Source organism: Dreissena polymorpha, chromosome 2 (assembly GCF_020536995.1).
Source record: "Dreissena polymorpha isolate Duluth1 chromosome 2, UMN_Dpol_1.0, whole genome shotgun sequence".
In the NCBI taxonomy this organism is placed as follows: domain Eukaryota; kingdom Metazoa; phylum Mollusca; class Bivalvia; order Myida; family Dreissenidae; genus Dreissena; species Dreissena polymorpha.
The window spans coordinates 149,810,324-149,826,240 of NC_068356.1; the positions used below are offsets into that span (position 1 = coordinate 149,810,324).

The window sequence follows — 15,917 nt, forward strand, 5'->3', positions numbered from 1 at the left end:
AAAAAACAGAGTCGCGTAAATGCATTTGCATGAAGTGTCATCCCAGATTAGCATCTGCAGTCCGCACAATCTAATCTGGGATGACACTTTCCACCCTCATTGGATTTCCGTTTCGAAAAGACTTTCTTTAAACGAAAAAATCAATAAAAGCGGGGAGTGTTGTTCTTGATTGCCTGTACGTACTGCGCCGGCTAATCTGCGATGATCATTGACACAAATTTATTAAGTCCAGTTTTCTCAGAACGCGGCATCTATTTTCTAATAGCCCGATCAACGTTGTAGCTGCGCTGAGGAACGACGAGACAGCTGTATCGGCTTAAATGTGCAAATGTCGAAATATAAGAAATAGCAGCATTATTTGAGCCATCAATGATTCTTAAGGCACACTTTTGCATATAACAACAAATATGGACAGCGCTTTGTGAAAACGGTGTTTTGTGCTTGATATTTATCGTTTCATGAAAGTATCTTCTTAGCGAAAATGAAGTTTAGGCGGTTAGTGACGTCCCTGATTATCATGTGCGAACTGCACAGACTAAAATCTGGGACGACACTTTACGCACATGCGTTAAACCCCATTTTCACAGAGCGTGGCTTACATTTTTGTCATTCATCTTTTTCTTTAATTGGTCTGTGAAGTTCATTTGAAAAGAAAAGTGAGGCGATGCTATAACATCGCGAGAAAATCTCAGCAATGGCATACAAATTACTTTATACGCGTCTGTGTGAACGACAAGAAGGGCGTCAAGTGTTATTTTTTATTTTTTAGTTTAGTTTTTATGTTATCCATCGCACAAGGATTTCTGATAGTGCACGGCGTCCCCAACAAGAATGTATTACTTCATGTGTGTTTTAACTTAGTGTATACTGCGACTTTAGCTCTTCGTACGTGGAAACCATCAACTTATGGACATACAGTGTAACGTTTGGACAGAGTGGGTTTTTTTTAATAAGAAACGTGACTTCCGTGGCTCGGATCGAGATATGAACGATTTGAAAATGTATATTATCATGTAATGACAGGATCGGAGTAAATGTATCTCGATCGTTACTACTTAATTGTTTCATAATTGAAATGTGTGATAATAACAGCAACAAACAAAGAGTAATCATACATGTATTGGAAATACATTAAACTAGCTATATAAAATAATTTTTGAACAATGAACTGAATCGATTTGGTTAATTCCTATTAAATTTCTGAGGTTTCGAATGGTTATAGCGAAAAGACATGCCCGTACAATATAATACAGCTTATACTTAAGGGAAGAAACAATTTTGTTAAATTTTTACTAACCCTATCGACAGTCACTACTGCTTTTTGCCAACCATAAACATTTTGTCAGAATAAGTTTTGATCACTTTTGCTATAGCATCTATCTATATACAAAATTAGTATTTGGATTTCGGTACAGTTTGCTACATTTAACATTATTCTATTAATTTTAAAGTAACACAAATATCTAAACAATTTTTTTAATTGAGCTTGATACGATTTTTTTGCATTAATTGAATTATCATTTTTAATGATGAATCGTAAGAATTTTTTTAAGGAAAACAATAGTAGGCGACCTACATGCCCTATGTTTTCGTGAGTTAAGTGGAAACAGATAACTATTTTTGGCTTTAAAATATCGAAAATGAAATAATATATCATATATTTTACAACTTACCTCAAATTGGGATTTTGGGCCTTGAAATAACGGACTTCAACGATGCGCGCGACACATAATAGCGTTATATGGCGAACATGTGACAACATTTCACAGCGGGCACAACCAAACGCATGCGTATTGCACCATATAATACATCATAATATTTATGTCGTATGGTAAAAGTGAAAACTATGGCACTAACAAGTCTTATTTTGAAAATCACGGTCCTATTTTTGCATTTTGTTACAAAAGTACACCATTGACAACAGATCGCGCGTTTAAAAACGTAACATTTGCACCTAATAACTTTTTGTTCCATAATTGTTTACGACCTGTAGTATGTCGCACCGTTTTGGTCATTGGTAGGTAAGAACACAAGAAGATAACAGGTTGAGGATACTTAGTGATGACTCGCTAAAGGCATGTCCACACAGGTTAATCAGGGACGACACTTTCCGCCTTGACTGATTATTGTTTCAGAAGGGACTTCCTTTAAACCAAAAATTCCATACAAACAAATAGTGTCGTACATTACTCTTAAATGGGGAGACACTTTACAATCATGCATTAAGCCCGGTTTTCACAGAGCGCGGCTCCGATGTGTACATGTAAGACTAAGGGAATATCATTAATGCCTAAAGACACAAAACAGTGCTATTGGACAACAGTGTAGCGAAATGAGATTAAACAAAGTAGAGCCATTCGAGGCAAGTGTTGTGATTGACACAAAGTACTGCACCTAGATACACGTGTAACGCGTTCTGATTAACACACTGTAGTGCAAAAAGACTTGGGTGTAACGGGCTGTGATTGACACAAAGTAGTGATATAAGACGCAAGTTATTCGATGTGTTATTGACACAAAGTAGTTCCATTCGATCAAAGTGTAGCGCGCTGTGATTGACACAAAATGGTTCCATCAGACGCAAATTAGAAGCGTTGCAATTGACACAAATAAGTTCGATTCGAGGTGACATTATACTAAATAATCGTTTCAGGTAAAGCTGATCTCTCTTAAAAAATACCATAGTTGACTCGAAGGCATGTTTTACACTTTAAACTAATGTTCGGGTTTTATCTTTCGGAGATAATGGTAGGGCATAAATAGGTGTTCACGACCGAAACCCTGAATTATGATAAACTTGGGGACTTTAGTAAAGCCTTGCACTGAAAAAGGTTACATTCCACTAAGAAAAAAGTTGCAAAAACAGTCGATTTTGATTCGTGTCAAGTTCTTTCTTGGATTGAAAATGACCTATCTTTTTTATTGCATAAATCGATTCCGCTTAGAATTTTAAGAAAAAGTATGGTTATGGGGTTCTCTATGTGCAAAATGTTGCATTTATTTTCGCTCAAAGTTGTCGCTTTTACATTCAATTATATAGGGAAACTATTTAGTATATTGTGACATTCGACCCATTTGTAGTGCGCTGTGATTGACAAAAAGTAGTTCCATTAAAGAGTGACCCGAATCGACGCTGCCCTAATTCGACGCATTTTTTGTTTTGCCTCTGTTTGATACATAAGCGACATCCGTTGACGTCATACAATAGCACATGGTTACTCTACGCACAATTTACTACAGTTATTGTTTGTTATGTGGAAAATAGCGGGTTAAAAGGTAAGATATGGTTGATCGGTTTGCAATTGATGGATTTTTTTTATGTATTTTACTTAATGCAAAACTTTTGAACACTTTACACCCAATTGTCTTTGTTAATAAGACCGTGGGATAATGCATCGGTTTCGTCTGCAAAAGTTCACTATTTCATTCATAAGTCACGTGACTGCCATTTGACAAAACATCGTATTAATAGATTTATTTTCACTATGAAAAAGGTGTACGCGTAAACTTTGATTTGAAGTCCGGATAAGTTTTTGGTTATGCTGTAATACAATTTTAACTATATGTAACAAGTGTTTATGTTGGTAATTGCATATTATGTTAATTACTATTTTTCATTAAATTAATTATAAGTGCAGGCTCCACATAAGAAGTACAGGTTATATTCACATATCTTCCATAAACACAGCTTATGACAGGGTTGCTGACACAGGCCCCTATTGAAACCACTGCCAGACAGTATGGCATCACAAATTTAAAATCTTAATTGATTTAATTAATTTCAGTTTCATATTACTTTTACAGCAATTACAAACTAAAGTACAACAACCATGAGTTAATATTGTATTCATTCAGTCTCCACAGGAGTGATATTTACATTGAAATCATGTAACCAATCAGATGCGTCGTTTTAGGGCACTCTCAACAGATATGGCCGCCGTTACATAGACTTGGTTCATTTCGTTTTTCAACGAATTTTTGTTGAGAACACAATCAATTGAATTTAAAAATGAATAAAAGGTACATGTGTAATGAAATAACAAAATTAATTACATTAATCCCTATATTAAGCAACAAAACTTCAACAAACTGCTTGTATGCGTCGAAATTGGGCACTCGAGGATATCACACGCAGTATTGACACGAAGCGCCAGTTATTCGCGTGTTATTAAACAATTTAGTTCCACGAGACCCAGGTTTAGCACACTTTGCTTGACACAAATGGGTGCCATTAGCCGTACGTTTAGCATGCGGTGATTGACACAAAGTTATGTCGTAAGACCCAAGTGTAGCGAGCTTGGTTCGACTAAAATTTGTGCTAGTAGACACACGTATAACGAGCAGTGAATTACACAAAGTAGGGCCATTTGACGCAAGCTCAGCGCTGTATGGTTGACATAAAGTAGTGCCATTAAACGCGTCTGAAGGGGGGCTGTAATTGACATAAAGTAGTGACATTGGAAACAAGTGTAGGGTGCTGCTATTGACACAAATAGTGTCATACGACCCAAGTATAGCGCTCCCTGAATGCCAAACTGTAGTGCCATAAGACACACGTGTTTTGCTCTGCGATTGACACAAAGTATTTTCATAAGACGCAAGTATGGCGCGCTTTGATTGACACTACACAGTGCCATTAGACCCAAGTGTGGTGTTCTTAGATTGACACAGAGTAGTGCCATTAGACCAAAGTGTGGTGCACTAAGATTGGCACAAAGAAGTGCCATTTGACACAAGTGCGGTTTCATAAGATTGATACACAGTAGTGCCATAAGACCCAAGTGTGGCTCCCTATGATTGACACAAAGTAGTGCCATAAGACTAAAGTGCAGTGCCCTAAGATTGACACAAAGTAGTGCCATAAGACCAAAGTGCAGTGCCCTAAGATTGACACAAAGTAGCGTCATTACACCCAAGCGTGATGCCCTAAGATTGACACATAGTAGTGCCATTAGACCCAAGTCTGGTTCCCTAAGATTGACAAAAAGTAGTACAATTGGACAAAAGCGTGGTGCCCTAAGATTGACACAAAGTAGTGCCATTAGACCCACGTGTGGTTCCCTAAGATTGACACAAAGTAGTGCCATTAGACCCAAGTCTGGTTCCCTAAGATTGACACAAAGTAGTGTCATTAGAGCTAAGTGTGGTGTCCTAAGATTGACACAAAGTAGTGCCATTAGACCAAATTGTGGTGCCCTAAGATTGACACAAATAAGTGCCATTAGAGCAAAGTGTGGTGCCCTAAGATTTACATAAAGTAGTGCCATTAGACCCAAGTGAGCATACTGTCATTGATACAAAGGAGTGCCATTAGACACAAGCGTGGTTTACTAAGATTGACACAAAGTAGCGCCATTAGAAGCAAGTGCAAATTTCTGTGATAGGCACACAGTAGTGATGTCAAACACAAGTGTAAGGTGCTGTTATTAGTATGTCTTTTAATGAATGGCAATTCGTTGTGGTGTACAGTATTTCTTAAGTGGTTACTGATGAAAACAACAACATAATAACAAATAATAACAAGACTCATTATACAATTTTATTTCTTCAACTCCGCTAGAATGGGTATATAATTATAGTTTTTTTTAAACAAATCACGCATTTCTTTAAAAGGGGTAATAACTAACATAATAACTAACAAATGGAAATGTCAAACAAGTTGATAAAATTATCTCCCTTCTAATAACAATATAACAATGCAAAGTTTACTGCCAATATGTTTGTTTGCAAGTGTACAAGTGTATGTTTCTGCTAAAATTATTTAATAACATCTTATTTGGACCATGCTATGTGAACAGGGAGTTTAATGCACATGCGAAAAGTGTCGTCCCAGATTAGCCTGTGAAAAAATTTTCTGCTTTAATTTTTTATTTAAAGATAGTCTCTTCTTAGGAAAAATCCAGTTTAGGCACATAAATTAAACCCTCTTTTCACAGGGAACGGTCCACTTAATATAATATGCATGTTTACCTACATGATGCTTTTAAATAAAACAATTTGTTGTTGGTATTGTCATGCAATTTATAACAATTATTATTCTTATATCTGCTTGTTAAAGTCTAATAACAATTGTTTTATTTTCATTTGTTTAAAAATAAGTACTAATTTAAAGCAAGGTGCCACTATGAAACAATTTAACTGATTATGGAAAAAGATCACATGTTGGTATGCTTAAGCTTACCAGCTGCTTTTTGTTATTTCAATACTTCTTCAATCAGAAAATTGAACTTTCAAAAAATGTGGGTTTCACAACAGATTTTAGACTAAAGGGCCACTGTTCATGCATATACTTGCATCATAGCTCATTTTGTCTTTTAAACAGATTCTAACCAGAAACATGTTTATAGATTATATAGAAAACACAGAAGAAACACACATATTGTAAATTTATCATTGGAAGATTCAGCATGAAACAATTTATTAGTGTATCTTTACTGAAGTTCCAGGCTCAGCCCTACATTTATCATTATAATTTAAGGACATGATTACATATAAATATGTGCAGAACAGTTGCATCTCAGAATCAACAAGATATGTGTTCATCAGAAACACAATGCCCCCTATTGCGCCGCTTTGAAAAAAAAAAAATGACCTTTGACCTTGAAGGATGACCTTGACCTTGAACTTTCACCACTCAAAATGTGCAGCTTCATGAGAACGCCGCTTTGAAATTATTTTTTTTGACCTTTGACCTTGAAGAATGACCTTAACCTTGCACTTTCACCACGCAAAATGTGCAGCTTCACGAGATGCACATGCATGCCAAATATCAAGTTGCTATCTTCAATATTGCAAAAGTTATGGCCAACGTTAAAAAAATTTTTTGGACGGACGGACGGACAGACTAACATACTGACGGACAGTTCAACTGCTATATGCCACCAAACCGGGGGCATAAAAATACAATCACAAAGTATTGCGTAATAGAGTTGATATTTAACCTACTGGTATGCCAACTATTGTTCACAAACAAATTAGGAGGACAGATATATTTAATCACATATGTATTCACTAATATTACAAATTGATCTTGATTTCATAAATACTTTAAAGAATATAGAATGAAATGCTACTCTTTTAGAGAAACCCTTAGATAAAAAGGACAAACACAATTCTGGATGTCCTATTCCTTTAATTGATTTCAGAAAAAGATTGTTTAGTTATTGTTATGTTTTTCAATTTCTGAATGATTCTATTGATGTTTTGTATTTGGCTGAATGCAATATAAGTGTATGCATTATAAAGAAATCTCCTAAACGTTAAACAAATTAAAACATAGTCACATTTTTACCTCTGAAACAGTGAACTACAAGGCCGTTCACATATTGTTAGCACATGCTTCTAAACTTAATATATTTGTAATGGTATGGAAAAAAAACAAGTATAAAATTACATTAACAGTAAAATTTATTACAAATAAAATATAGATTCCATCCATTCTGTAACATAATCACAAAGTTTTATGATCAAAAAGTTAAAATTTGAAATCCAGATAGAAAAACTTTAAACTCAATTAGAAATCAATATGCAATGATTATAGAAGGAAGTATTAGATATAACTAAATAACTGATGAATTAAATTTTGCTAATACAGTTGTTATGAAAATAATTTTGTCTTATAAAGAGAGAATTAAAATAAACATATCATTATCATTGTACATCAGCACCAAAACAAAAACTGTTTCTTGTTCTAGGGCTTTGCTGTTAAACCATAACGGTGACACAGCAGAATCCAAAATCATTATTTGTTTTATAAATAATAATTAATAAACAATACTTTTTCTCAAAGGAAACACTTCTTCTGTTTTAGAAGCATTATTACTTTTTGTATTACTGGTAGTTACCAATAAGGAACATTTGTTTACAAAATGTGCATGGCAAACTTTGAGATTTGCCATTTTCAGTTGATACTTCATTAACCCTTTGCATGCTGGGTAATTTGTCTTCTGCTAAAATGTCCTCTGCAGAATTTCTAAAATTAGCATTTTCTTCGATTTTTTTCAAAGAATACTATCAGAATAGCAAACAGTTTGGATCCTGATGAGACGCCACGTTCTGTGGCGTCTCATCTGGATCCAAACTGTTTGCAAAGGCCTTTAAAATTCAGCTCCAGCGCTTTAAGGGTTAAAGGAAGAATCTAAGAAGCTTACAGAAGTTTTTTGAAACAATTTAAATGTGTTGTATGAAATATAACATGATGGATGTGATGAAATAACTGCATTTAATGCATAAACAAATTCAAACATTGAGGCATGTGTCCAGGCTAGGATTGTGACAAACAGTTCCAAGATTGACAGTCCAACGGAGGCAGTACCAACTTTGGCTTTCAACTTTCTATATTCTAAATTCTTTTATTTCAATATATGTAATGTTTAAAGTTGAATGTTTGAAAATAAGTTTATAGCATGTAAATTTCTTCTGTTGAACAGCAAAATATTTTATTTTCATTACTAAGATGTACCCGACACATGTTTTTGTTAAAACGGGAAATCAATAACAGCCTAACATTGACAATTTAAATAATATTCTATAATTGTTAGGTGAATGCTCCATTTTTCCAACCCTAAACTGTAAAACAGTCACTTAAAACATGAAAATACAATAAACTAGGGATAATATACAAACAATTTCCAGTATTTAACAGTAAATAACAATAACAGGAAAAACAAAACTTATTGCAAAATGTTTTACACACTGTTCAACCAACAAGTGAGTCTATAGTAAGCAATATGATCCGCATCGTGCGAAAATAAAATTGGCCTTATATCACATGCAGCCAGGGTGGCTTCTGATCAGCCTGCGCATCAGCACATTCTGGTCAGTAGCTTTCTTTACCACTATTGGATTATTCAAGGTTTCATGGTAGTGCAGACAGGGTAGCTTCAGATAAGAATTTGGGAATGCGCAGGCTGGCCTTGAGCTATTCTGGACGCATTGGGCATAAGACCTATTTTCGCATGAAGCATCCCATATATAATAATGAATTGCATCTATCAACTTTAATCATCAACAATAACATGAGAAACAAACTTCTAGTCTACAATGTGCTAAACAATACTGGAAAAATAATATTGTATTATTTTTAATAAGCATCTACTGGTACGATACACAGAAACTTACAGCAGTATTAAACATTTGAAATCTCAAGATCACAGAATTCTTGGTTTTGGACATATTGCTACAAACACTCATTAAAAGAACAAACATTGAGGAATAGCTTTAAACATTGATAACAAGTAAGCAATAGTAAAACTGAGGTTACTTTTTAGAAAATTTATACAAGTATTTAAAACATCTACTTTAATTAATGTCTATGTATATATCATACCGTTTTGTATGCATTAATGAAAATATTAACGTCAATTAACAGATACAGTTTTTGCAATATCTGTATTTAAATATTATCATTTTTAAAGTTTTTAAAAACTTTTTCCCATTACCAAGAACTTATAAAGACCATTTAATAAATGCTAGTTTTTTTTTACAAATAGACTGAAATAGTTCACATAATTTGTTTTATCTTTAAATTTCGTAAGTACATCAAACAGTAAGTTATTGTATGCAAAAAGCTTAGAATTCATGTAAAAGTTTAATTTCAAATGATAAATTTATGTTGATTAGCAAATAAATACTAAAAAATGTACAAGGGTAAAAATTGAAATCCTCCTCCTCCTCCTCCTCATCATCACTATCATCATCAGAAACAGCAGCAGAGGCAAAAACACAACAGATAACAAAATACTATTTCAACAGCACTATTTTTTAAACATGATCAAAACACACAAGTCTGATATGCAAAGTGAACAGGGATAACTATAAAAATTTGTTTAATTTACAACAATTAAATTGTGTTTTTCCCTTAAGAAAAACAAAATATTTCAGTAGTATCTGCAGGCAGCAATTGACTAAGACATCCAATATTGCATGCACTTTAACTGTTTACTATAGCAGTCAACTAAGACATCCAATATTGCATGCACTTTAACTGTTTACTCTAGCAGTCATGGGCATCAAGTGTTGTCCCAGATTAGCAGTCTGCAGGGGCTATTTAGGGTCCACATTTTCGGCTCTTATGGAGTTGTTCGTTTAAATAAAGTCTTTTAAACCAAAATCCAGTTTAACCCTTTGAGCGCTGGAACCGGATTTTGAAGGCCTTTGCAAACAGTTTGGATCCAGATGAGACGCCACAGAACGTGGCGTCTCATCAGGATCCAAACTGTTTTCTATTCTGATAGTATTCTTTGAAAAAAATCAAAGAAAATGCTTATTTTATAAATTCAGCAGACGACATTTCAGCAGAAGACAAATTTCCCAGCATGCACAGGGTTAAACAGCACGTGTTTCCTCTGATCAGTCTTTGGTGACAAGTGAAAGAATCAATGAAACTTTTGTTTTCCTGTCAATGTATTCATTATATTAACAAGAGCACCGCATAACGGGTGCCACGCTCGTATGCAAAAGCTTGACAGATTATTTTTTTTTAGAGGTCACAGTGACTTGACCTTTGACCTAGTGACCCAAAATGGGTGTGCGTGTAGAACTCATCAAGGTGCATCTACATATGAAGTTTCAAAGTTGTAGGTGGAAGCACTTAGATTTTAGAGCCAATGTAAAGGTTTAAGCACGACGCAGGCGGACGTTGCACGGCCGACAACGAGCAGGCTATGACAATACCTCCGGTTTTCTCCGAAAACAGCCTCTCTAATAAAACTTCTTAGTTATTTGATAATAAGACCTATCTTTTCCAATATAACTGTTAAGTGTAAGCAATGCGGAAACAAGCTTATCTGCTTAGCAGGTCTGTATCCGATACTGTACATTAGCTTCATCCACAATCCTGGACATCTTTACAAACATCATAAAATAACATCTCCTATCCTTATCTCTACAATATACACTTTATATACATAGACAAAGTACAACAACACATGGCATATATCAGCCAAGTTCTGGACAAACTGAGCTTAATGCATGTTTGTAAAGTGCAATCCTATATTAGCTTGTGACGTATACACAGCCTTATCAGGGCAGACACTTTCTATCTAGACTGGATATTTCATTTAGAAGAGACTTCCTTACAAAGAACTATTCCAAAACAGCAGGAAGTGACTTTCCTCATTATCCTGTACAGACTGCACAGGCTAATCTGGGATAACTCTTTATGCAGATGCATTAAGCCCCATTTTCCCAGAGTGAAGGTCATTTACACAAAGTTCAACAACACATGGTAGATATATGCAACACATGGTAGATATATGCAACACATGGTAGATATATGCAACACATGGTAGATATATGCAACACATGGTAGATATATGCAACACATGGTAGATATATGCAACACATTTTAGATATATGCAACACATCACTATATAAACTCAGATCTTCTTTAACAGGTAATAACGTCCTTTTTCAAAGGCGCAAAATATATAAACAGCTCAACTTTAACAACAACAAACTCATTATAACTGGTATGGAAGGGTAGCACATTAGTAAAAGGGTGAACTATTTTTTAAACAAAATATTTACAATGCATTTACATAGACACCTTCCTAGAAAAGAAGTCAATTAAAAACAATGCATAATACTAAAATGGCGAGTTTACTGCAAAGCAATTCAACAAAAAAGGGAAATACCTTTGAATATGAGAGGTACATATTGGAACTGAAGCGCTCAACATAGTTGCGGATACATAAATTGATGAAGACTTGTGACATGGCGTCATATATTTTTTAGCCCAATAGACCCAGATTTTAACATATACTTAATATTATCAAGATAAATCTTCTGAACAAGTTTCATTGATAGTCAGTCATAAATGTGATAATGAGGTTTTTCTAAGATTTGACCTTGTAACCTTTTTTTGTACACTCATGACCCAGATTCAAACTTGGCCTAGATATTGTCAAGATAAACACTCTAACCAAGTTTCATCAACATCATAAAACTGACTCAAACTTGACCTAGATATTGTCAAGATAAACATTTTAACCAAGTTTCACTAAAAACTTAAATTTGACTTTGGATCATGAGTGATGACAGAAGCAGGACATTCGTGTTAACAATGGCTCACCAGTTCTTTGGGCACAGGTTAGATTTAAGTATACTCAACATGCAAGTACATAAAACTGGACATTATTTTTAATTTGTGCACTGTTCAATCCAATGGATGCAATATAACTAAATATTAGTGCTCAAGGTATGTATTTCAAAGTGTGTGTGTGTATTGCAAGAAATCAGAATCTGTCGTTTAAAACAGCAGTAAAAGAAAATGCACCAAATAGTCCTTTGTAACAAACACTGCGACTTCTATCCATAAAGTAGAAACACCTTAATGTTTGCCATGTGAACAGGAGGCTAAAAAACAGTATGAAACAATCTATAACAAACTTTGTAAACATAAATGTCCATGTGCTGAAAGGTTTTCAACGACAACAGATTAAAAATATTCAAACTTAATATCACGAAAAATAATTCAACATTTGAACTAATGGGCCATATTTGGAAACAAGGGGCCATAAATGGAAACAAGGGGCCATAATTGGAAATAAGGGGCCATATAAAAATGAATAGTCTCCTTCATAAATATTCTCCAGATTAATTTCACAATTTAATTATTCCAAATTAACTTCAAAATGCTGCATTTTAGTTCTAATAAGCCTTTGCTGCAAACATTTGTGCCAATGTAAGGTATTGCATTATCCACAACTGTCATCTACCATTTGCACAGAAATTCACTTTGCAAACAACTGGCGCCAGTGAGTTTGATTCACACATACCCCAGATTGAGTGTGCTAACACCTCATGTATATGTTCTGTGTAAATTTATTTTAACCTAATATTCACCGAGAGTGTGTTATGTAACTTTACAAATCTCACATAATGAGATTTAGTGTAAAGTCCACAAGCAAATAATCACACAAGCAATATTTTCATTTATAAAATGCAAAAGTGACCTTTCTTTATTACCGCTTCATGTCTACAAATGTTATGAACATTCAAACAATTACTCCAGAAATTTTACTTATTTATTTTTCCCACATTAAATAATGTGGCCATAATGTTGACTGCAGCACTAGCCACAATTTTACAACTTTTACCCACCGGTATTCTGACATTTGATGTGATATTTTGGAGACATCCACTTCTGCTCCTTAACTCTATATTTCACTACTGATGTTGAAGGGTAGCAATGATCCACGCCCTCGCTTGCAGTCACTGCTGGTGTTGAGGGGTGTGGTGATTACCATCCTTGTTTGCAGTAACTACTGATGCTGTGGTGGAAATGATTACCACCCTTGTTTTCAGTCATACTGATGTTGTGGTGGTAATGATTTTCACCCTTCTTTTTAGTTACTACTTATGTTGTAGTGGCAATGATTTCCACCTTGTTTTATGTCACTACTATGTTGAGGCGGCAATGATTCCCACCCTTGTTTGCAGTCACTACTAATGTTGGGGTGGCAATGATTCCCACCCTTGTTTGCAGTCACAACTGATGCTGTGGTGGCAATAATTCCCACCCTTGTTTGCATTCACTACTAATGTTTGGGTGGCAATGATTCCCACCCTTGTTTGCAGTCACTTCTGATTCTGTGGTGTCAATCATTCCCACTTTTGCTTGCGGTAACTACTGATGTTGCGAGGTGGGATGATCACCACCCATGTTCATCTCGATGTGTTTCTTCATGTGTTGCCTCAGCAGGTATTTCTGAGCGAAGGGTTTGTCACACAGCTCACATTTGAAAGGTTTCTCACCTGTATGCACTTTCTGAAAGGATGGAAATCACTGGATCTTACACAATTCGTCATTTCAAACTATTTTCAAATAATTATGTTATTTCAGGAAATTTGGTTAGCGTGCACGCTTTTTGAAGAATAATGTAAAAACGTCAGCCAAAACTAGCCAAAAACAAGAGCTGTGTTTGTGAAAAACAATTTCCTTATTGCACTCCTATATGCCATCCTACTCGGGGTGTAAGAATTGCTCAAAATGTTTAATACATTTAAGATTACCTGCTATGATTGCATTACAAGAGGAACAAGAGTTCTGCTGTCAGAGACATATGCCCCCCAAAACATAGCTTTTAACTAGTGACCCCAATTTATTTCCAATACGTGGCTGTGAACTTTTTCAGGCTAACATCTTAACGGTTAATATCTACTTAATGTGAAACACCACGCCGTCTTGTCTGGAGCTACCCGCTCCGCTAATGAGAACAGGAAACCTTTTTCAACTTTTATAGATAGCCCTTGACCAATGCGCAGGCTCGTCTTGACACAAACTGGCATAAAATAGCATAAGACCCATATTTGCATATCATGGCTTATACAACTCTTACTGGACAATAACACTTTTTTTCTCTTAAAAATATATTATTCTGGAACAAATGTTATGGTTCATGAGCTCACTGACCCTTGCAAATTTACTTCCCTGAAATTTATCGTTTAATTTAAAACACTGTCATGTGGCTTTTTTACCTGGTGTGTTTTCAAACTGCTCCGCTGGTTGAAAGACTTGCCACAGGTATCACACTTGTACGGTTTCTCCCCTGCAATCATTCACACAAATTTTTATAGAGCTTTATAGGTATTGTACGCAAACAAAAGATAGGGTGTTCAGGGTATGGTTGCAAACAAAAGATAGAGTGTTCAGGGTATGGTTGCAAACAAAAGATAGTGTGTTCAGGGTATGGTTGCAAACATAAGATTGTGTGTTCAGGGTAGGGTTGCAAACAAAAGATAGAGTGTTCAGGGTATGGTTGCAAACAAAAGATAGTGTGTTCAGGGTATGGTTGCAAACAAAGGATAGAGTGTTCAGGGTATGGTTGCAAACAAAAGATAGAGTGTTCAGGGTATGGTTGCAAACAAAGGATAGAGTGTTCAGGGTATGGTTGCAAACAAACGATAGAGTGTTCAGAGTATGGTTGCATACAAAAGATAGTGTTCAGGGTATAGTTGCAAACAAAAGATAGAGTGTTCAGGGTATGGTTGCATACAAAAGATAGTGTCCAGTGTATGGTTACAAACAAAAGATAGAGTGTTCAGGGCATGGTTGCAAACATAAGATAGAGTGTTCAGGGTATGGTTGCAAACAAAAGATAGAGTGTTCAGGGTATGGTTGCAAACATAAGATAGAGTGTTCAGGATATGGTTGCAAACAAAAAGAGTGTTCAGGGTATGGTTACAAACAAAAGATAGAGTGTTCCGGGTATGGTTGCAAACAAAAGATAGTGTTCAGGGCATGGTTGCAAACAAAAGATAGTGTTCAGGGTATGGTTGCAAACAAAAGATTGTGTGTTCTGGGTATGGTCGCAAACAAAAGATAGAGTGTTCAGGGTATGGTTGCAAACAGAAGATAGAGTGTTCAGGGTATGGTTGCAAACAAAAGATAGAGTGTTCAGGGTATGGTTGCAAACATAAGATAGAGTGTTCAGGGTATGGTTGCATACAAAAGATAGAGTGTTCAGGGTATGGTTGCAAACATAAGATAGAGTGTTCAGGGTATGGTTGCAAACATAAGATTGTGTGTTCAGGGTATGGTTGCAAACAAAAGATAGAGTGCTCAGGGTATGGTTGCAAACAAAAGATAGAGTGTTCAGGGTATGGTTGCAAACAAAACATAGTGTGTTCAGGGTAGGGTTGCAAACAAAAGACAAGACCTGATTATAAGTTAACTTCAATGATTACAGTATTGGCAGGTTATAAAGTAATGAGGTAAAATTATCACGGTGCTTTAACAGGTCTCCACACTCCTGGCTAAATGAAACTATTACATTTTAAGTGGTGCCTTTGATAAGCTTAAGTTTTTGAATTAATCGAATCATAGTAATGTTACCTATTTAAACAATAACACATTTATAAGATGATGCTTTCATTCTAAATAATGGAGAAACAACATACCAAATGTTGAGATA

General features: G+C 35.3%; 2 protein-coding genes across 4 annotated transcripts in view; one reads left to right on the top strand and one right to left on the bottom strand.

Moving 5' to 3' along the window:
* The window catches only part of LOC127869415 (uncharacterized), a 470,973-nt gene that overhangs the window by 219,893 nt on the left and 235,163 nt on the right, over positions 1-15,917 (top strand). The gene's annotated exons all lie outside the window — the stretch shown is intronic.
* LOC127869413 (protein sister of odd and bowel-like) overlaps positions 1-15,917 on the bottom strand; it is a 73,083-nt gene that overhangs the window by 10,471 nt on the left and 46,695 nt on the right. For 2 of the 3 annotated variants that reach the window (XR_008044552.1, XR_008044553.1), the window contains exons 12-13: positions 14,482-14,552; positions 6,593-13,771 (exon numbers count right to left, since the gene is read on the bottom strand). Coding sequence is in view for 1 of the 3 variants with exons in the window: in XM_052411964.1 (XP_052267924.1) it covers positions 13,631-13,771; positions 14,482-14,552 (212 nt within the window). In the remaining 2 variants the exon portion in view is untranslated. Of the gene's footprint in view, positions 1-6,588; positions 13,772-14,481; positions 14,553-15,917 lie in introns of those variants that run through there. The other variant, XM_052411964.1, reaches the window with a different exon arrangement.